Raw genomic sequence first — 24,397 nt, 5'->3', positions numbered from 1 at the left:
AGAGGATTGTGGCTATGTGAACGACCAAGGACAGCTGGTACCCGCAACATCGTGGAAAACCCTCGAGCCTCATTGGTCAGTCTCCTGTCCATGTGCTAAGTGTACAAGGTCAACTTGCCCATGTAGAAAGGCTGGGATGAAATGTGGTAAATTTTGTCAGTGCATGAAAACATTACAACATGCTTGTTAAAACCGAATTATGAAGCCTAGCTGGGCCCCTCAGAGTTCCCCCCACAAGCTCTACCTACAATATTGGGCAAGTGAGAAGCAATCATACTTGGAGCTACTTTCAAACTGAAAGTGATTTCTGGCTATTTTTGGCTAAATGTAAATTGAGTAAAATGTAGCCATTTTGTACCATGAAACAATGTGTATGGCAACAAATCATGCTAGAAAGTCGTTAGTAATACTTATTTAATGTAATTCAGTGCAATTTGAAAGTTTATGGTTGCTTAATAAAGACTTAATTATGCTCTGAAACTTCAATATTGTCATTTTTGCACTTTGGCTCCTAACCGAAAATCACATAATTGGCAGTACAGAAAAAACGTACTTGACGTGGAGGTGTTACCCAAACTTTTTTTTAGAGTCTTACCATAAGGAATGAGAAAGTAAAAGGTTTTGATCTAAAAGAGTCATGTACACAAACACTCCATGCCCCCAGAGCCTAGAGTATTTTAATAAATCTCTGTACCAGATGCAGTCTATAGCCGCGTTCACACGTAGCAAGAAATTCGGTATTTAGCGTTCACACGAGGCAAAATGCACGGTCCAAGAAATACGGTATCTAAACAGATCCGGTATTTGATGTAAATACGCGGCTTCCCAGACCCCGAATAATTTGCCGTGCTTGAGAAATACCGGATCTCTTGGACCGTGCATTTCCTCGTGTGAATGCTAAATACCGTATTTCTGAAGCCGCGTATTTTATAGACTGGTCCGCGCTCGACAGTTCCAGTGTAACACGAGTGGAACTGTCGAGCGCGGACCAGTCTACGTATTTTATCGGCAGTTGGTGCGCATTGCATTGTTTATTTCGCATTGTTCGCTTGATTGTTTAAAGCAGCTCGTAGCTCGCAAATACCGTATTTCTGGAGCCGCAAATCAGCGTGTGAACGCTCGGCCACGTATTTGTCTCAGATTCGGTATTTCGCAAATACCGTATTTTATAAATACGAGGTCTCGTGTGAACGAGGCTATTGTGAACTGCTCTTAAAATGGAAATCTTGGGTATATACTAAATGTAGGGGGTAGGCTGATTGCAGTAATTAATTTCATGGCAATTGAGCACATTTTGATAAAACCCTTATCATTCCTTTGAAAAGTTCCCTAGCAGCAATTTAATTTACATTTCGTACCCAGAGTTTAGTGTTCATAGTTTATGAATTATGTATAGGTGAGTTTACATAACTCGAATTATCATAAAGCGGACTATTACTGTATATATATATATATATATAGACACAAAAACACAAAAATACTTACTCCTAACATATTTATAAAAACATGTCTGCAAAATGATGTAATCATCATTTCAACATTTGATCTATGAGCAAAAGCTGCAACAGTTGTTCGCCAGTGCTGAAAAAAACAGTATGTTAGCACACACTAGCATTTACTAACGCTGATAGGGTCTATGTCCCCCAGGGTACTGCCGGAATGTACCCTGGGTACGGTCCGGTATACCGGAACGTACCCTGGTAACTATCTGATATGACGGACCGTACCTCGCTTACTCCCTACCGTACCCTGACTGTCACTGTTCCGCCCACTACTGATGTCGCAAAATTTGAAATATACATACAGACCTGTATGATATCTTTATAAAGTTGGATTGGAGTATGAAACTGTGAAACCAAGAAGAAATTTCAACCTATATATACACTGATGCGCGCAATCCTTTTGCAAATATTGCGATGATCGGGAATGCGTTTTCCTTTCGCAATGTTTACGACATTTTCGCGCGAGATTTTTGAAAGATGGCTCCAAGTGTTGTGGTGGAACAGGAAAATTTGTATGATTATCTTAATGGGTTGGAAACGTATAGACTCGCTGACACTAGACGGGAGACACTAGACTAGATGGGAGGTGAAACGTAACAGGGTAACGGACAGGCCCGTTACGAATATTTTGCGGGAACGGACCGGAAACAAGGAACAGGAGCATAAAGCGGCGCGTTTCCTGCCGACAAGCGGTATGTATTACGACATCGGCTGAAAGTCACGGTACGGTTTGGAGTAGGCGAGGTACGGTCCGGCATATTAGATAGTTAACAGGGTACGTTCCGGTATACCGGACCGTACCCAGGGTACGTTCCGGCAGTACCCTGGGGGACATAGACCCTATCAGCTTTACGAACCATGACATGTAACTTCCGAAATCCGAAAATGTATATATCAGATATTCTATACTTACAGACAGTGGAGAAAAACCAACATAATATAGTGCACCCTAGCAAATTTCCCACACTTATAATGATTTGGGTTATTAAGAGAAAAATGCATTAGCCAATAAAATTTCTATCAAATCCATGGATGTTATACAGCATTTCCTATTATTGATTTTGCACTCATAACATATAAATAACATACCTGTAAAGATGTTGCGAATCCAGACATCATGATGTCATTTGAAAGTGGAGAACTACACCCTGGTATCACCTCCCTTCAAGGTAGAAATAAAATATGGAATCATCAATGAAACCACTATTAAAGTCTGCATTACTATTTTTCACTCAACTCAATAACCAAAATATACATATTACTAACTTCTGAACCTATGCCAATTCCATTGACACACTAAGAAAGACACAAAATGCACAGCACTGCATTCTTGGTTGTTGGAACTGATTAAACTACCCCAGGGTTCAAAACTAAATATTTCGAGTACTCGAGATTTCGGGCGAGTGACTTTTAAATGTTACTCGCCCAAATGGATTTGGTGCACGCCCTAAATATAAACTGACATACAAGTAATAATATTACACTAGATTGTGTTTTATAGTCTTACATTTAATACCATTTAATTATGATATCTACCTACTCATATCATTCTGAGACAATAGTTTGAAAACCATGCAGTTATTTACAATGTTGGTTTTATTATGTTGTAAGAATTGGTTTAAAACGGATCATATGTGTTGTTTATTCGGTTAAGAAAATGCAACAGCTACTGAGGTGGAACTTCTTGCATTATAGCATTTTGCTGCACTGGAGTGCATGCATGTGCTCTAGCTGCTACGTTCATGATTTGTCATGGACTCAACTTTGTTTGTTGTGCAACATTGAATAAAATTTGGTTCTATTGCATTTAGTAACAGTATCTTGCAAATTCTCTGCACCCAACTGCAAACCATTGTACTTGGTGTGTTTTTAAACAAAGGTCTGCCTATTTCCCATGCTTTGTTGTACTCACGGGCCCCTCTGTTTTTTTTCATACAATTTTGCCTTCTCTTCTAATGTACCACCAGCCTTTGTTGACTTATCAGCTGATGCTGATGCGCCATCAATAAAGCTCCACATTATTTTCAAAGTTGCCGCAAACACAACCCGGAAATGCGGCAGTATAAGGCTGTGTATGTTATGATATCACGGTATCACCGATTGACTCATTGAACTACATTTGACAAATCGCATATTGCTTAATTGTTGCTCCGGGGCGATCGCCCTCATGTATACGCTTGACATTTGTACGTAAGGTATATAGGTAAAAAACACGCGTATAAGTGACCAATACAATATGTATACAAGAATGCTAGTCCAGAAAGGTACGTGTGACAGTATAAAAATAATTAGAAGTCATGTACGTGTTACGTCGCAGTTATGATCGGACTGAATAAAATGCTATCTAGCTATGATAATATAGCTTTTAATGTCTAGTTGTTAGGTCAGATATTATTTAGGTCCTAAAACTGCATGAGCTCCCTAAACTGGGCAAGTACTGTTTGAGTTAAACTCGCCCAGCAAGAATATATTATTTGCCAATATAGCGACCTGGCGAGTGCTAATTCTGAACCCTGCTACCCCATTACTTACCCCACATTAGCAATCGTAAACATTTCTTCATCTATAATCAATGGACCATCATATTCATGCGTGAGCTCGAAATCTGACTCAATGTTGAGGGATGTGATTGGTCGAGACTGCAACAGGTAGATCTGACCATCCTCCAGAGCAAACTCGATGTCTTGCGGTTCCGAAGAAAACAATTGTTCGACCTAAGCATTGAAGGTGTATAACTTTAACCTGCATTGTCATTATTGCCCAGTTATCCATATGTGTGTCGTGTGTGTGCATATATGAATATATACGAGCTGATGAATCATAGAAATATTTGGAGACACTATAGTATAATCGAACTAGACACTAGTATAGTCTAACTAGTATATTATTTCTATGTGATGAATATAAGCAAACCTGTATGCCAATACATCCCAGATCCAATGCCACTTTGCCAGGTAAGCAACATTCCCCATTGTTTTCCATCTCAACCTGCATGAGCCCTCCTAACTCTGAGGTTGAAGAAAACACGATTATAAATCAGGTTTTTATAGAACATAGTCTACATATCATTACACAATGTCACATTTTTTACAAAATACATACTTGTAAAAAGTTCAATCTTTTGCATGCAACAAATATGCACCACTATAAGTACATCCTTAATCTAGTACAGGATAAAAACGTGTTCAGAGTAGTTAAACCTCTAAGGGACCCAAGCAATTAGCATATTTGTTGTGGACCAAAATATTAATAACTCAATACAGAAAATGTATGGATCATGTCACATCTGGTTGTTTACATTAAACGAAACATAATATATGTACAATAGAGCAATTTAGCACAATGAGTGAAGAAAATTATATAACTGTATTTCCACAGTTTATATTGTGTAAAAATCCAAGATTGCAGAAAAAACGACATTAACAGACTTTCAAAATCTGCTTCAAAATATTTTGAAATATGAATCACATACCACTGTCTACAATCATCTTCATTGCCTTACTTCCCACGACAGTCTCCTTGATGCTGAGCTTATTAGAGAAGCTTCTTTGCAGATAGATTGTGTCTGGCTCTGTGGCTCCAGATACAACTGCCTAAGAATGATGATGACATATTAGAAACTACTAATTTCAAGCAAGACTTACGATATTATTTTCATTGAAAATACAATAGAATTCATTAAACAAATGAATGAACTTTATTCCCTGGACAGATGCAAAAGCACATATATAAATTGCATTAATGGAAATAGCATAAATACATGGCATATACCTCGCCTATTCCGTATGAAGCATTGATGGTCATGACACCAGGGTTGCCAGACACTGGATCTCTAGTGAAGAGTACACCAGCAACATCTGCATTCAGCATCTCCTGTATACAGACACCCACGTCTGCTGCTATAACCTGACCATGGTTCCTGAATATCATGTATTATCATGAACATAACGTCATGACAGTAATAACCAATATATAATTATACCACGACACATGGAATCAGTATTGATATAGTTTGGCTATTTAGCCCCAGTAACAGTTAGTATATCAGTCAATTTCCAGTTCTATATATATCTGCCATTCTTGAACGTGCATAAAAACAATGAATAATTAGTAAAGCGAATTTAAAAAGAACATTTAAAATGTGCAACAGACCTCCTGTATTCCACAACTTGATATGCAAATGAAGACGCCCAGCATTTCAAAATAGCTTCGAAGATCTGTGGGTATGTACAATGGTACGATGTTTGTTATCGACATGGGCTAGGCTTAACGTGTAAGAATGTGTATAAAAATGAGTTGTTGCTGTGAAAAATTATTGCTAAATAAATATGCCTGCATGGCCACTCTCACCTTGTTCGACTCTTTGACTCCGAGGAATGTTTTCATTTGCCCAGCATATGATGATTCTTTTCCATCCTCTCCTGTATTATACAAAACAAAAGAAAAAACAATGACTGCATGCCAAGTGCAAAATTGCCACAAGTTATTTTATGGAACAGAACGTTCATATTGTACATTCGGTATTGCAGGAATATACTACATACTCCTGTAGCCTTAGCCTGCAGTAACAGTTGAAGTTAAGTGCACCATGTTTTAATGTTCATGACAAAAACATTAACTAATGAATATTAAATAATTTAGTCATGAAGAGCACCAAAATGTTTTCAACGAAAATCTGAGGCAAGTTGTTAAAATAGTGTCTAACATATATGTGTACAGACTGTCCTTCTGGAATAGTGTCTACAACTTGTGTCTAAACTACACATGCAAACTGTAGTTTTCTATTGAACTTACCGATTGCCGATGAGCGCACAGCATATGCTTTTTTCTCCCACATATCCCCAAACATTTGTGTCAATTGTTCCAGAATTGTCGTCACCAAATGTTGACTAAGCTTCGTTTTTGTGAAGTTTTCCACAAGTAATTTTGATATTTCATGTAGATCACCTGGCTTTCTTTCTCTGAAACACAACATTCCTAAATTATAATTATATTTAAAATGAGCTTATTATCACGAGATTTACATTAAAGCAATGTATAATAAATACCCACAGACATGATTGAAATTTAACAATAAACATAAACAGTCATTGGACTTGGATGAATTTGCATGGTATTGGACAATTATTTGTTGTATTATTTTTTCACAGTGATTGGACAAAAAAGGATCAGAAAAAGATCAGTTCAGATTGGTATCTTTCAGTGTATGTTCGGCACATAATATCAGTATTTTGGGAACAATAATAAAGCAACCGATAGCAATAAACTGATTTCATAGCCGACTTACAGACATCAAATCTAATTTAATTGTGAAATAAGTAATACTATAGCCATGGTAAAAATAACATCCAATTCTTACGAAGACACATCTTGAAGCTCTTGGATAAGATCTTTAAGCTGCTTGTTACTGTTCAGGTGATGTCTGTAAGCAGCTACAGTTATGCAAAAACCATTTGGAACCTGAAACTGTTGCATCAAAAAGACTTGGCAATTTGATGTTATAACAAATACTCATCACAAATCTTTACAAAGTAAAGCATGAACTTGAATTTTCCATTATTTAAATGGCCTCACCAGAAGTAGAACGATTTTCATTTCCGATAGTTTATATCAATGCTTGAATTACCATGAACACACATAAATGAAAAATATTTATATTCATGGTGTCACATCTTTCTTAATATTAGAATATGTTGATGATGCTCACAATGTCTAAGATTTATTGCATTTTTTTAAACAATGTAAAACTACGAAACAGTCGATCGTGATTATTCTTGACTTCTGATACAATGTATAACTTATATACAAACCTTGCTAGGAAGCTGGGTTAGTAAAGCAAGCTGTGCTCCTTTGCCTCCAACTATTTGGGATGCAGTGCATGTGATATTGCTAAATGGTAGTACCAAAGCATCTGGATTTTTAATCTCTGTCATAAGTGAATTTAAAAATCACATATTACCTACATACAATATCTTAATTAGTATAAAAATATTCTGCACATTGACAAAAGAATACTGTAGTTACAGCCAATGATTTTTATCATGACTGTGGAGATCCAGTATTCTGTAGATAAAAAATACACTGGTAACTGCAATAAGAGTCATTCAATTCATTTATAAATTTCATAACCTGTACAATTACCTGGTTCCACTGGCAATGAAGCCGATTTCTGAATAGGTACTGGACATGATTCTCTATATCTGCAACAGAAAATGGTGCAAAGGTGACCTTGCTTTTCAGACATGAGTCTTGACATCAGTTAGGTGTGAAGGTTAATGCAGCATTGCTGTAACAGATTCAGGAAACATGTTCATTGAAAAGCAGCTATTTTGTGAATGGATACACTGTTTTTTGTCATTTTGTCTCACTGATAGATTTCTAATAACTGTTTCGTGCATGACCAGAGAAACATAACTATTCAATACTAGTGCTGCAGAAAGACAGTGCTAATCTCAAGTCTGTCTGTGGTGGAGGCAGAAGAGGAGACAAATGCGCAGGCAATTGAGAGTAGGAAGCAATAGATGGTATTTAATATTGAACATAGCGACGATTGTATATTTCCGTAAAATAAGTTATTACAATGAGAACTGTCGCAAGATGTAAGCTATATTAAATATGGCCTTGCTCATCACTCGTCATTGTGCTTTTGTGAAGTCTATAGGTTTCAAAATGTTATACTAATCCAGTCTGATTAGACACAAAACAGAGGGGTGAAATAGATATTGTTCGAAATGCAAAGAATGGCTATGTATTAACCAAAGAGTGGTATATATGGGCTGAGTATCAGAGGCACTTGCCAGCCCACACTTGCCCAGATAATTCCAAACAAATTAATCCAGGCAGCACATCGGCATTGCAAAAACAGGATACACACTGGGTGCTATGACATCTACAAAGTTCAGGGCAGAATAAAATAGATAGATACCACCAGATAGCTATACTCTTTGCACAACAATGGAAAGTGCATTTCATGGTCCTTTCAATAGTCATGATTCATGAAAGGGGTAGGTTAACACTGAAACCAAATGGTTTTTGTTATATCCACCAGAACACTTTGCTTCAATCTCCTTTGACCAGTGACCCTAATTTTGTCTAGGGTTATGACTCTTTCTATGTCTCTGTATACCAAATATAGAGCATAGGTCATTCCATTTATACGTATGCCACAATTATGTGCTTTCTCAATGCTGGTCCTATATAACTTAAGTTGAAGGGGAATAGTCCTCATTCCTTCACACCTCTTGACCCTTGACCCTTGATCGCAAAATCTACCTCCAAATTTCGTTTTGGGTTACTCTTTTACATCCTAACTTTCAAGACCGTATGTATGTCAGGATTTGAGCCCAGATTGTTGACGGACGGATGGGCAGGCATACAGACACACTTGCCATTCTAAAAGCTACAAGCGAAAAATTTGTCGAAAACCATTCAATAAATGAATGCTAGCCAATTGTTTATTGAAATGCACTTGTACCTGTACATGTACTCTGTGACTCCCCAGCCATTGACTCCATTTATTGTTACATCAGTTAACTGTTCATGAATCTTGGCACTCCATCTCTCTCCTACGTAGAGAATCTGCTCCAGCTTTTTTTCTGTTGTAATTGTGCACTCGAAATGGCCTAGATGTGAAATAATTCAGAACGCCATTATTTTTCAAATTCTGTTGAATACCTTCTGAGAATATGTGCACTAAAGATGTGCTAGTATAAGTAAATGTGCTTTTCCACTTGAATCGTGCTGTTAAACGTAAAATCTGGCAAAAGCCTATTATTTAAAGATTGGGCATTTATACCTGCATATAAATGTATGACAGGTTAACACAAATTACTTGGGTCTATATTCAATTCATGTTTTTTACCCACTAAATAGAATTAATTTACAATCCCCTACAAGGCTATAACATTTATTTAAATTATTATTTTGATTGCAGATAAATATATTATTTATATGTGTTTTGCTGTGCTATATATATTATGCTAATCTATTACAAATTAATTGCATTAATTATGTAGCAAGGCATCTGTAAATTTTTCGTTGCATAAGTATCTTAGTAATAATTACTAAGATAGTTAACTATAGATAAAGGTTACCTGCAAGAACGTTGAAGTCAAACTTATCAGGAGGCTGTGTAAACTCCCCGAGTCGTGACAAGTGCAGGTCGGTTGACTTCAGCACACAACGTTGCCCACTTGGCAGGACTATGTATCCGCTGACAATGCTGAAGCAGAAAAAAGTGAGAATTAATGTAATTATAAAAAAAGATGGGGAAATAGAATTTTAGGTGCCTTCAGGCACTTTCAGTTTGTGCTAGAAGCCCATGCAACCACCACTGATTGACGTGGGCCTGCTTGGAATGTGTAAACCGACAGGGAGCTATAACACGATTTGCCCGTCCACTGCAAGGAACAGCAATAATCAATACCATTTATATATACATGTATTCATTCTCCTAAAACGAACGTTTCCGTTCATTTAAATATATAAATGTACTAATATACTAACTATATATTTTATTCTATCAAACTCAAGTTACACAAGGAATATCTTAAGGAACATGAGGCATCTGCAGTCCCTTCCAAATGCCTCTGCTGTCCCTTTCAAATGCCTCTGTCATGGTATAGTATGTAAAGAAGAATATTTTATACTTACTGACTCAAAACGCCATACATACTCTTGGCCGAAATTGAATACAAAGTCCCATCCTGAAAAACAAGGTTACAAATATTATTCTGTTTAGAAGTGTGTTACGGATTTAGGTCATGGAATGGATCAATCATTACTGATGACTCTTCTTTGATCTAAGACAGATATATTAAAACCACTATGAATTTTACACAGTACTGGCAGTGCATGTGAGTTTATGTGTACGTTTAGATTAGGTACCCTTTAAACCACTCACCTTCAAATGTCCCCAGTTAGAAATGTATCTGTTGTACGTCTTCCAGTCCCGAATACCGAAGGAATGTTCCCTTACTCCTCTCAGTAATAGTGTCCTCTCTGCCTCACCTTCCACAGTTAGTTTACCATACAGCTGTCCACATACCTCATACCTCTTATTCTTCTTACTGCAGTGGTAAGCAAGCACTAGCATAACTGGTCTGATTTTAGGCTCTATTTGCCATCAGGTATTAGAATGAACATCTCATGTATATTACATCTTACATAGGTTCACAGTATATTCAATATATATATATATATATATCACTCAAATTCCATCGTTTATGCAGAAGTATATGTATCACAGCCATTCACCTTTGTAAATTTTGACATATATATCAGTGTCGGTTTAACGGTAACATCCCAGTTGGCCTACTCCAATTTCGTCTACTCTCAGAATGGGCAATATTCCCATTTTGCCTACTCCCATTTCGTCTACTCTCGGAATAGGCTGGATTTTTAGTGTAGACGAATTAGGAGTAGGCAAAACGGGTGTAGACCAACTGGGAATTTTGCTATAGACGAAATGGGATCGAGTAGGCCAACCGGGCATAAACAGGTTTAACTACAGGATCATATGGCTGTGTTAACCTAACCTTAAACTGACTCCTTAACCAGGCAGTTTCACATAAATAATAATAAATATGACATTTAAATTAGCAGAGATGATTGATGTAAACAGTATGGAAGGTTTTCATTAGCGTCTAAAAAATTACTTTAGCAGTTCAAAGCTGGGTTCGAACATTAAAAGAACCAGTGGGAGCCTTGTGAGACTACATTATAATAAAAGGTTCATATAGGTATGAGCATATTATACGTGTTTTCATCAACATGAGCTTTGATTACCTAAGGTTCATAAATTATCCTTGAGTTTTCTACTCATGTTCTCTAGCAACTGCATCAGACACTGTCCATGGATCATAGTAATTTTCATAAGAAAACTCTCCAGTAAGAGCTTCCAACTGCATAACATAGGTAATATCAAGTAATATAATAGCAATGGTGAGAAAACAAAAGAAAGGATGAGAATATAGTAAATAGGTTGAAGATGAAGGGGATGAATTAAACTACACATAATCAATATATAAAGGAAAAATCTGAATAAAAAATAAGAATAATAACACAAGAGTAGAATGCAATAAGAATAAAAAGCAGTATAACGAGATGAAGAAAAATTATTTCACCTACAAAGCGGGGGGGGGGAACAGGTATTTTCGGGATGCGGATTAGCCATTTTAATACCTGGGAACTGGGAAATGTCAGATAAATTCCGTGATTCGGGAACAGAAGTTCATCGGGCATGGAAAGACCTCTAAAATTGTCTGGGATCTGGAAAAATTGTGTCAATTCGTCGGAATTTCAATTTCTGCCGCTAAATATTTATTTAAGTTATTAATTTATTTTTTATTTTTATTAATTATTCCCAGATATTAATAGAATGTAAAATATTAGTATTTATGTAGTGTTTGAAAACCTAAACTACTGATTTCCTGAAACATGTCTACATAATTTCTTAGGAACTGGGATTTTATTTTACTGGGAACTGGATATGGGGTGTGTTTTTGCTGGAAAGTGGGAATGTACCCCCCCCCCCCTATACAAAGCAGATGAAGATGTATAATAGTATAGTAAATAAAAATGTAAAAATATGCTTGTTATTGTTTATATATTAAATCAGAATATCATGAACATATGTATACGTCCACACATGTATATCTCTCAATATGTTCATGATTAATCTTCCACAAGTGTTTTTCACCATACATTCAATAGTGTCCAGTGTAGCAACTATTGCTTTGCTGTAAATGACGGTTTGTATAAACGAATTAACCTGCATTTTATGGCATAGTAAAAATGTGCATAAAGCCAAGGTTAAAGAGATTGTAGATCATAGATGAGATTCCATTCTATTGCTAGTAATGAATATTGCCCTTGCTCACACTACATGTACTGTGCATTTTTTTAAATGGTACTCAGATATCATATAACACCCTCGTATATTTGACGTTTGTAAAGATTTTATTGCACTATTAGATCAGAAAGTGAATTTAAACAAATGTGGATTTAGTCACTCCTGATTACGTCAGATATCTATATGAGATCTAATGCTAATGCAATATACATACGTAAAAGCAAACTTTACATGCACCAACTTTCTTCATCATCTGCGTTCCATTCGCTCCTCTCACCTTCCCTAGTAAGCAACATTATATTATTATTATTATTATTATTATTATTATTATATATATCTAATACATATTTGTGAAGTTTCTCTGTTCGTCTGTTCTCAATTCAAATCAATATCGGCCACTCTATATATGTCCAAGGATGGCCATTATATAATGTAACTTAATTTGGATACATTGGAACATGGGCACATTGGATTTGACCTCCGAGAGCATCTGACATTGTAAACGAAAAAATTATGAAAAAATCATGCCCCTGCAGCAGCGTTAAATCAACACACCCTGTAGCAGCGGTAAATAAACCGGCCCATGAGGACGGGATTCACTTTGCACTGACTTGCATGACTGTACAATGCGCGAAAATTGAGTTACAATACATGCATTATGTTATAATGCGGCAATGTCATTGTCGTAACAACATTCACCTTGCACCGACTTGAAACAGTGTGTAAGGCTATAGCACTATAGACTATAGAGTGTGATAGATAGATCGATGGATCATGGACAGGTGGACAGATGGACAGACAGACAGACAGACAGACGACAGACAGACAGATAGACAGACAGACAGATAGATAGACAGACAGATAGACAGACAGACAGACAGACAGACAGACAGACAGACAGACAGATAGATATAATAGATAGATAGATAGATAGATAGATAGATAGATAGATAGTTAGATAGATAGATAGATAGATAGAGTGGGTGGTTTGATGGATGGGATGGATGGGATGGATGGGATGGATAGATAGATAGATAGATTGATAGGATAGATAGGATAGATAGGATAGATAGGATAGATAAGATAGATAGATAGATAGATAGATAGATAGATAGATAGATCGATAGCTAGCTAGCTAGATAGATAGATACATAGATAGATAGATAGGTACGTACGGAGGTAGGTAGGTAGATAGGTATTAGGTAGATAGATAGATAGATAGATAGATAGATAGATAGATGGATGATAGATAGATAGATAGATAGATAGGTACGTACGGAGGTAGGTAGGTAGATAGGTAGGTAGATAGATAGATAGATAGATAGATAGATAGATAGATATATAGATAGATACATAGATAGATAGATAGGTACCGTACGGAGGTAGGAGGTAGATAGGTAGGTAGATAGATAGATAGATAGATAGATAGATAGATAGATAGATAGATAGATCGATAGCTAGCTAGCTGCTAGATAGATAGATAGATACATAGATAGATAGATAGGTACGTACGGAGGTAGGTAGGTAGATAGATAGATTAGATAGATAGATAGATTAGATAGATAGATAGATAGATAGATAGATAGATAGATGTATTTTTGGGTATTTTTCTTTCAACCAAGTGGTCACCACCTGAGCGCTTTATTTCCGCGGTAACGCCGGGTGTCCTGCTAGTATATATATATATATTATTATTATATAGATATCAGAAGTAGATAATAGAGAAGGAGTGTGACTTCAATAAACGAAAGAAAATACGTCATTTACTAGCCTTAGAATACCTACGATTTACTACACGTAACTCAACCAACTTGAGCTCAAATCGTACACAGTACATTCGCCTAGCATCGTGCGAAATCGTTCTCGTATACACCCGCAATCCGGAGATACAGACTAAAACGTACAACACGATTCTCCATTCTGTTGCAAGCAAACCGAATGTATAAACCGCCTAACTTGAAACAAAAGGCAGCTAGGTCAAAGATTAGCTCGCCGAGTGTTGCGTCGATATCCAATCTCCCAGCGAGCCACACCGCATCGCTGAGGGCGCAAGTGCGCAAGAGTTGTTAGTAGCTGCCTTTTGTTTCAAGTTAGGCGGTTTATACATTCGGTTTTGCTGCAACAGAATGGAGAATCGTGTCGTACGTTTTAATCTGTATCTCCGGATTGCGGGTGTATACGAGGAAACGATTTCGCACGATACTAGGCGAATGTACGTGTACGATTTGAGCTCAAGTTGGTTGAGTTACGTGTAGTAAATCGTAGTATTTCTAAGGCTAGTATATGACGAATTTCCCTTATTTATAAAGTCACACTCCTTCCTATTATCTACTTCTGATATATATGCATACATATTGGCCTGCTATAAATGCCCTTGTCCCGTGAGCAGTACTGCTACATAGTATAAGTGACGTCCACTAGGATGTGTGGCAAAACATTGTGTCTAATGCAAATTGGAGCGTAATATAAGCCGCAAAATAAGGTAAATGCTGGAAATATCGCCATTGGATACATGTTACCTATGATAGGATACAGCCAATGTAACCACATACCTAAGCAGGCCATTAAATGTTACCCTCCACTTCAGCAGGGGTTTAAGCACTTCAAGTTGCAATCCTCCGGCAGTAAAGCTTTCCCCGTCACAGTTGTATACCCTGGTGTCAGGGAAGCTAGGAAAATGGTAGTATTGGCCATCACCTAGCTTCAACATCAGCCATACCTACAGCAGGAATCACTAATTAGTCAAACCGGATTACCACACATCTGCAGATATTATTTTCACATAGTGCTTGTTAATTTGCTGTGCTAAAACTATAAGAACATATCCTATTCAATTACTTTAGAAAATTGTGTATGAATTAACATGCATGAGCTTATAAAAGTGTAGCATTCCTCATTTCAAAACTGCATACACGGATTTGTTGTTTTATACTGTTAGATGTGCAGACATATAATCAGCATCTTGCCTCATGCATCATGCTTGCCAAGGCGAAATATAATTCGGCCTGTATTCTTTGAGCAAATGCACTAATAAATATCAAAAAATTTCATCGCACGCATGCATGCACGCATACACACATCTAAACAACTTACTACAATGTATAAATATTACAATTATAAATATCTATGCTGATACCAAGAACAGCAATTTTAATGGGAATTGTAATGGCACATTTCACCAGATAGGACTTCTAACCCTGTTAGCAAATATAGAGGATTTTGGACTGGTACAGTGATACAGGTCAATTATGGAATTTCATAATCACGTATCAATATATATATTAAAATAATCAATATACACAATCTCACAAAACCTATATTATACCTCAGCAGTTCTGTCTGGTAGCCGTGTAATACGTGTAACCAGTCGGTTGCCATGCCTGTCCACTCCACCAATATACATGGAATCAAACGCCTGCAGTAAATTAAAACAACGATTTTTATTTTACAAAAAAATATTCACACCACCAACAGCATCAACAACATCATCATCATCATCATCATCATTACTGACAACAACTACAGCAGCAGCTGCAGCAGTAGCAACAACAACAGTGAAAACACCTCGTTCCACACACCAATTAAGTCATAGCTAGATCACGATGAAAAACACGAAGCAATTATGCACTTATAATATACATAATACATATAATTATGGTGATACAGTAATATAGTATCATACATTTGGATGATCTGGAAGAGACTGTGGTTGCTCCAATCCTGCACAGCCATGTTTAACCTCGAATAATAAACAATCTCCACCTTCTGGTATCTTAGAAGTTTTCCTCCACTGTTGTACACGGCAGTAAATGTACACGATAGCACGCTTTAGTGAATACCACTTCCCTATAAATGAATTTACAGTAGTATTAGTGCAATATTTCGTTTTTGTACAAACGACTACAATAATTAATGTTGAAACTGTAGTATGCAACAAATCAATTCATACGGCAAGAGGTCAACATGTACAAAACATTTACAACATTAAACCTATTTGTCTTACCTGGTTGTGCATATTTCCCGCTGATTGGAAGTGGATTATGGCGGTAAAACAGACAGTATATGATATAGGCAGCGGCAAGTGTGAGCAGTACCTGTAAAACCATGCTAACGTTTCACTTAGGCTAGCTAGACAACCAGACTGAACCAGAACCGAGTCAAAAGATTACATCAAATCGACACCTTTATGTTGTATCTCAGATCAAAAACATGTGAAGGACAAGCAGACCCTTGCGTGCTCCTCTAGTATCATGCCACTTGCACATTGTACCTAATATGCGGTCTTATCACTATTGCCATAATAGGGGAATCATTGTACAAACTTTCTCGTGCCATTATCCCCAATAATCTGCGATAATAGATACACGCGAGACATGAAAACAGGCCGAATACTTGTGAGTTGAGGGTAAGCACGAGTAAACAGCTGTAAATACATAATACATTATGGTAGCGACTGTGGTGTGTTGTTGACTGCTGTAGAGTTACGATGAAAGAGAAGTGCAAATGGAGAAGGGGGAAGGTAGAGAAGGGATGAGGCAGACAGTGGAAGCGGGATGGAGTAGGCAAAACGGGTGTAGACCAACTGGGAATTTTGCTATAGACGAAATGGGATCGAGTAGGCCAACCGGGCATAAACAGGTTTAACTACAGGATCTATGGCTGTGTTTAACCTAACTCTAAACTGACTCCTTAACCAGGCAGTTTCACATAAATATAATAAAATATGACATTTAAATTAGCAGAGATGATTGATGTAAACAGTATGGAAGGTTTTCATTAGCGTCTAAAAAATTACTTTAGCAGTTCAAAGCTGGGTTCGAACATTAAAAGAACCAGTGGGAGCCTTGTGAGACTACATTTAAATAAAAGGTTCATATAGGTATGCATATTATACGTGTTTTCATCAACATGAGCTTTTGATTACCTAAGGTTCATTAAATTATCCTTGAGTTTTCTACTCCATGGTTCTCTAGCAACTGCATCAGACACTGTCCATGGATCATAGTAATTTTCATAAGAAAACTCTCCAGTAAGAGCTGTCCAACTGCATAACATAGGTAATATCAAGTAATATAATAGCAATGGTGAGAAAACAAAAGAAAAGGATGAGGATATAGTAAATAGGTTGAAGATGAAGGGGATGAATTAAACTACACATAATCAATATATAAAGGAAAATCTGAATAAAAATAAGAATAATAACACAAGAGTAAGAATGCCAATAAGAATAAAAAGCAGTATAACGAGATGAAGAAAAATTATTTCACCTACAAAGCGGGGGGGGGGAACAGGTATTTTCGGGATGCGGGATTAGCCATTTTAATTACCTGGGAACTGGGAAATGTCAGATAAATTTTCCGTGATTCGGGAACAGAAGTTCATCGGGGCATGGGAAAGACCCTCTAAAATTGTCTGGGATCTGGGAAAATTGTGTCAATTCGTCGGCTACCCACCGTACCTATCATGTCCTACTCGCCTTTTCCTCTACCACCTACCCCTTTTCTCCTCACCCTACCCATTCCAGCTGATCTACTCCACTTTTCCCTCTACACCTACACCTTTTCTCTCACCCTACCCATTCTAGCTGATCTACTCCCTTTTCCATCTACCACCTACCCCTCTTCTCCTCACCCTACCCATTCTAGCTGATCTACTCCCCCTCTACATTTCCCCCCGTCCCGCTTCCACTGTCTGCCTCATCCCTTCTCTACCTTCCCCCTTCTCCATTTGCACTTCTCTTTCATCGTAACTCTACAGCAGTCAACAACACACCACAGTCGCTACCATAATGTATTATGTATTTACAGCTGTTTACTCGTGCTTACCCGCACTTACCCTCAACTCACAAGTATTCGGCCTGTTTTCATGTCTCGCGTGTATCTATTATCGCAGATTATTGGGGATAATGGCACGAGAAAGTTTGTACAATGATTCCCCTATTATGGCAATAGTGATAAGACCGCATATTAGGTACAATGTGCAAGTGGCATGATACTAGAGGAGCACGCAAGGGTCTGCTTGTCCTTCACATGTAGTTTTTGATCTGAGATACAACATAAAGGTGTCGATTTGATTGTAATCTTTGACTCGTTCTGGTTCAGTCTGGTTGTCTAGCTAGCCTAAGTGAAACGTTAGCATGGTTTTTACCGTACTGCTCACACTTGCCGCTGCCTATATCATATACTGTCTGTTTTACCGCCATAATCCACTTCCAATCAGCGGAAATATGCCACAACCAGGTAAGACAAATAGGTTTAATGTTGTAAATGTTTTGTACATGTTGACCTCTTGCCGTATGAATTGATTTGTTGCATACTACAGTTTCAACATTAATTATTGTAGTCGTTTGTACAAAAACGAAATATTGCACTAATACTACTGTAAATTCATTTATAGGGAAGTGGTATTCACTAAAGCGTGCTATCGTGTACATTTACTGCCGTGTACAACAGTGGAGGAAAACTTCTAAGATACCAGAAGGTGGAGATTGTTTATTATTCGAGGTTAAACATGGCTGTGCAGGATTGGAGCAACCACAGTCTCTTCCAGATCATCCAAATGTATGATACTATATTACTGTATCACCATAATTTATGTATTATGTATATTATAAGTGCAAATTGCTTCGTGTTTTTCATCGTGATCTAGCTATGACTTAATTGGTGTGTGGAACGAGGTGTTTTCACTGTTGTTGTTGCTACTGCTGCAGCTGCTGCTGTAGTTGTTGTCAGTAATGATGATGATGATGATGATGATGATGTTGTTGATGCTGTTGTGGTGTGAATATTTTTTTGTAAAATAAAAATCGTTGTTTTAATTTACTGCAGGCGTTTGATTCCATGTATATTGGTGGAGTGGACAGGCATGGCAACCGACTGGTTACACGTATTACACGGCTACCAGACAGAACTGCTGAGGTATAATATAGGTTTTGTGAGATTGTGTATATTGATTATTTTAATATATATATTGATACGTGATTATGAAATTCCATAAATTGACCTGTATCACTGTACCAGTCCAAAATCCTCTATATTTGCTAACAGGGTTAGAAGTCCTATCTGGTGAAATATGTGCCATTACAATTCTCATTAAAATTGCTGTTATTGGTATCAGCATAGATATTTATAATTGTAATATTTATACATTGTAGTAAGTTGTTTAGATGTGTGTATGCGTGCATGCATGCGTGCGATGAAATTTTTTGATATTTATTAGTGCATTTGCTCAAAGAATACAGGCCGAATTATATTTCGCCTTGGCAAGCATGATGCATGAGGCAAGATGCTGATTATATGTCTGCACATCTAACAGTATAAAACAACAAATCCGTGTATGCAGTTTTGAAATGAGGAATGCTACACTTCATGATTAAATTTTTATAAGCTCATGCATGTTAATTCATCCACAATTTTCTAAAGTAATCGAATAGGATATGTTCTTATAGTTTTAGCACAGCTAATTAACAAGCACTGTTTTAAAATATAATGTGAAAATAATATCTGCAGATGTGTGGTAATCCGGTTTGACTAATTAGTGATTCCTGCTGTAGGTATGGCTGATGTTGAAGCTAGGTGATGGCCAATACTACCATTTTCCTAGCTTCCCTGACACCAGGGTGTACAACTGTGACGGGGAAAGCTTTACTGCCGGAGGATTGCAACTTGAAGTGCTTAAACCCCTGCTGAAGTGGAGGGTAACATTAATGGCCTGCTTAGGTATGTGGTTAACATTGGCTGTATCCTATCATAGGTAACATGTATCCAATGGCGATATTTCCAGCATTTACCTTATTTTGCGGCTTATATTACGCTCCAATTTGCATTAGACACAATGTTTTGCCACACATCCTAGTGGACGTCACTTATACTATGTAGCAGTACTGCTCACGGGACAAGGTTGATTTATAGCAGGCCAATATGTATGCATATATATCAGAAGTAGATAATAGGGAAGGAGTGTGACTTTAATAAATAAGGGAAATTCGTCATATACTAGCCTTAGAATACCTACGATTTACTACACGTAACTCAACCAACTTGAGCTCAAATCGTACACAGTACATTCGCCTAGTATCGTGCGAAATCGTTTCCTCGTATACACCCGCAATCCGGAGATACAGATTAAAACGTACGACACGATTCTCTATTCTGTTGCCAGCAAACCGAATGTATAAACCGCCTAACTTGAAACAAAAGGCAGCTACTAACAACTCTTGCGCACTGCGCCCTAGCGATGCGGTGTGGCTCGCTGGGAGATTGGATATCGACGCAACACTCGGCGAGCTAATCTTTGACCTAGCTGGCCTTTTGTTTCAAGTTAGGCGGTTTATACATTCGGTTGGCTTGCAACAGAATGGAGAATCGTGTTGTACGTTTTAGTCTGTATCTCCGGATTGCGGTGTATACGAGAAAACGATTTCGCACGATGCTAGGCGAATGTACTGTGTACGATTTGAGCTCAAGTTGGTTGAGTTACGTGTAGTAAATCGTAGGTATTCTAAGGTAGTAAATGACGTATTTTCTTTCGTTTATTGAAGTCACACTCCTTCTCTATTATCTACTTCTGATATCTATATATATATATATATATATATATACTAGCAGGACACCCGGCGTTACCCGGGAAATAAAGCGCTCAGGTGGTGACCACTTGGTTGAAAGAAAAATACCCAAAAATACATCTATCTATCTATCTATCTATCTATCTATCTATCTATCTATCTATCTATCTATCTATCTATCTACCTACCTACCTCCGTACGTACCTATCTATCTATCTATGTATCTATCTATCTATCTAGCTAGCTAGCTAGCTATCGATCTATCTATCTATCTATCTATCTATCTATCTATCTATCTATCTATCTACCTACCTATCTACCTACCTACCTCCGTACGTACCTATCTATCTATCTATGTATCTATCTATATATCTATCTATCTATCTATCTATCTATCTATCTATCTACCTACCTATCTACCTACCTACCTCCGTACGTACCTATCTATCTATCTATCTATCTATCTATCCATCTATCTATCTATCTATCTATCTATCTATCTATCTACCTACCTACCTATCTACCTACCTACCTCCGTACGTACCTATCTATCTATCTATGTATCTATCTATCTAGCTAGCTAGCTATCGATCTATCTATCTATCTATCTATCTATCTATCTATCTATCTTATCTATCCTATCTTCCTATCTATCCTATCTATCCTATAATCTATCTATCTATCTATCCATCCCATCCATCCCATCCATCCCATCCATCAACCACCCACCTCTATCTATCTATCTATCTATCTAACTATCTATCTATCTATCTTTATCTATATATCTATCTATTTTTATCTGTCTGTCTGTCTGTCTGTCTGTCTGTCTGTCTGTCTGTCTATCTGTCTGTCTATCTATCTGTCTGTCTGTCTATCTGTCTGTCTGTCTGTCTGTCTGTCTGTCTGTCTGTCCATCTGTCCACCTGTCCATCGATCATCGATCTATCTATCACACTCTATAGTCTATAGTGCTATAGCCTTACACACTGTTTCAAGTCGGTGCAAGGTGAATGTTGTTACGACAATGACATTGCGCATTATAACATAATGCATGTATTGTAACTCAATTTTTCGCGCATTGTACAGTCATGCAAGTCAGTGCAAAGTGAATCCGTCCTCATGGGCCGGTTTATTTACCGCTGCTACAGGGTGTGTTGTGATTTAACGCTGCTGCAGGGGCATGATTTTTTCATAATTTTTTTCGTTTTACAATGTCAGATGGCTCTCGGAGGTCAAATCCAATGTGGCCCATGTCAATGTATCCAAATTAAGTTACATTATATAATGGCCATCCTTGGACATATATAGAGTGGCCGATATTGATTTGAATTGAGAACAGACGAACAGAGAAACTTCCACAAATATGTATTAGATATATAATAATAATAATAATAATAATAATAATAATAATAATAATGTTGCTTACTAGGGAAGGTGAGAGGAGCGAATGGAACGCAGATGATGAAGGAAAGTTGGTGCATGTAAAGTTTGCTTTTACGTATGTATATTGCATTACGCATTAGATCTCATATAGATATCTGACGTAATCAGGAGTGACTAAATCCACATTTGTTTAAATTCACTTCTGATCTAATAGTGCAATAAAATCTTTACAAAACGTCAAATATACGAGGGTGTTATATGATATCTGAGTACCATTTAAAAAAAATGCACAGTACATGTAGTGTGAGCAAGGGCAATATTCCATTACTAGCAATAGAATGGAATCTCACTCTATGATCTACAATCTCTTTAACTTGGCTTTATGCAATATTTTACTATGCCATAAAATGCAGGTTAATTCGTTTATACAACCGTTCATTTACAGCAAAGCAATAGTTGCTACACTGGACACTATAGATGTATGTGAAAAACACTTGTGGAAGATATAATCAGAAACATATTGAGAGATATACATGTGTGGACGTATACATATGTTCATGATATTCTGATTTAATATATAAACAATAACAAGCATATTTTTACATTTTAATTTACCTATACTATTATACATCTTCATCTGCTTTGTATAGGGGGGGGGGGGTACATTCCACTTTCCAGCAAAAAAACACCCCATATCCCAGTTCCCAGTAAAATAAAATCCCAGTTCCTAAGAAATTATGTAGACATGTTTCAGGAAATTCAGTAGTTTAGGTTTTCAACACTTACATAAATACTAATATTTACTATACTATTAATATCTGGGAATAATTAATAAAAATAAAAATAAATTAATAACTTAAATAAATATTAGCGCAGAAATTGAAATTCCGACGAATTGACACAATTTTCCCAGATCCCAGACAATTTTAGAGGGTCTTTCCCATGCCCCGATGAACTTCTGTTCCCGAATCAGCGAAAATTTATCTGACATTCCAGTTCCAGGTAATTAAAATGGCTAATCCCGCATCCCGAAAATACCTGTTCCCCCCCCAGCTTTGTAGGTGAAATAATTTTTCTTCATCTCGTTATACTGCTTTTTATTCTTATTGGCATTCTACTCTTGTGTTATTATTTTATTTTTATTCAGATTTTTCCTTTATATATTGATTATGTGTAGTTATTCATCCCCTCCATCTTCAACCTATTTACTATATCCTCATCCTTTTCTTTTGTTTTCTCACCATTGCTATTATATTACTTGATATTACCTATGTTATGCAGTTGGACAGCTCTTACTGGAGAGTTTTCTTATGAAAATTACTATGATCCATGGACAGTGTCTGATGCAGTTGCTAGAGAACCATGGAGTAGAAAACTCAAGGATAATTTAATGAACCTTAGGTAATCAAAGCTCATGTTGATGAAAACACGTATAATATGCATACCTATATGAACCTTTTATTTAAATGTAGTCTCACAAGGCTCCCACTGGTTCTTTTAATGTTCGACCCAGCTTTGAACTGCTAAATAGTAATTTTTTTTAGACGCTAATGAAAACCTTCCATACTGTTTACATCAATCATCTCTGCTAATTTAAATGTCATATTTTATTATATTTATGTGAAACTGCCTGGTTAAAGGAGTCAGTTAGGTTAGGTAAACACAGCCATAGATCCTGTAGTTAAACCTGTTTATGCCCGGTTGGCCTACTCGATCGCATTTCGTCTATAGCAAATTTCCCAGTTGGTCTACACCGTTTTGCCTACTCCTAATTCGTCTACACTAAAAATCCAGCCTATTCCGAGAGTAGACGAAATGGGAGTAGGCAAAATGGGAATATTGCCCATTCTGAGAGTAGACGAAATTGGAGTAGGCCAACTGGGATGTTACCGTTAAACGCACCACTGATATATATGCCAAAATTTAAAAGGTGAATGGCTGTGATACATATACTTCTGCATAAACGATGGAATTTGAGTGATATATATATATATATATATTGAATATACTGTGAACCTATGTAAGATGTAATATACATGAGATGTTCATTCTAATACCTGATGCAAATAGAGCCTAAAATCAGACCAGTTATGCTAG

At 37.0% G+C, this 24,397-nt stretch overlaps 1 protein-coding gene and 1 long non-coding RNA gene across 2 annotated transcripts in view; one reads left to right on the top strand and one right to left on the bottom strand.

Moving 5' to 3' along the window:
* LOC106807999 (putative phosphoenolpyruvate synthase) overlaps positions 1–24,397 on the bottom strand; it is an 88,438-nt gene that overhangs the window by 11,958 nt on the left and 52,083 nt on the right. Inside the window, exons 6-22 of the mRNA XM_014810538.1 lie at positions 17,279–17,398; positions 10,405–10,570; positions 10,155–10,207; positions 9,596–9,723; positions 8,977–9,124; positions 7,644–7,702; positions 7,313–7,428; positions 6,862–6,968; positions 6,297–6,463; positions 5,853–5,923; positions 5,655–5,719; positions 5,274–5,421; positions 4,975–5,095; positions 4,416–4,510; positions 4,035–4,216; positions 2,592–2,664; positions 1,486–1,581 (exon numbers count right to left, since the gene is read on the bottom strand). Of these exons, the coding sequence (XP_014666024.1) occupies positions 1,486–1,581; positions 2,592–2,664; positions 4,035–4,216; positions 4,416–4,510; positions 4,975–5,095; positions 5,274–5,421; positions 5,655–5,719; positions 5,853–5,923; positions 6,297–6,463; positions 6,862–6,968; positions 7,313–7,428; positions 7,644–7,702; positions 8,977–9,124; positions 9,596–9,723; positions 10,155–10,207; positions 10,405–10,570; positions 17,279–17,398 (1,915 nt within the window). The remainder of the gene's footprint in view (positions 1–1,485; positions 1,582–2,591; positions 2,665–4,034; positions 4,217–4,415; positions 4,511–4,974; positions 5,096–5,273; positions 5,422–5,654; positions 5,720–5,852; positions 5,924–6,296; positions 6,464–6,861; positions 6,969–7,312; positions 7,429–7,643; positions 7,703–8,976; positions 9,125–9,595; positions 9,724–10,154; positions 10,208–10,404; positions 10,571–17,278; positions 17,399–24,397) is intronic.
* On the top strand, positions 18,770–20,038 carry LOC106808001. Its single transcript, XR_001393739.1, has 3 exons — positions 18,770–18,914; positions 19,182–19,271; positions 19,907–20,038. It is a non-coding gene; the product is annotated as an uncharacterized LOC106808001 (long non-coding RNA).

Source organism: Priapulus caudatus, unplaced genomic scaffold, assembly GCF_000485595.1.
Source record: "Priapulus caudatus unplaced genomic scaffold, Priapulus_caudatus-5.0.1 Scaffold247, whole genome shotgun sequence".
Taxonomy (NCBI): domain Eukaryota; kingdom Metazoa; phylum Priapulida; class Priapulimorpha; order Priapulimorphida; family Priapulidae; genus Priapulus; species Priapulus caudatus.
This window is presented reverse-complemented; position numbering and strand designations above follow the sequence as displayed.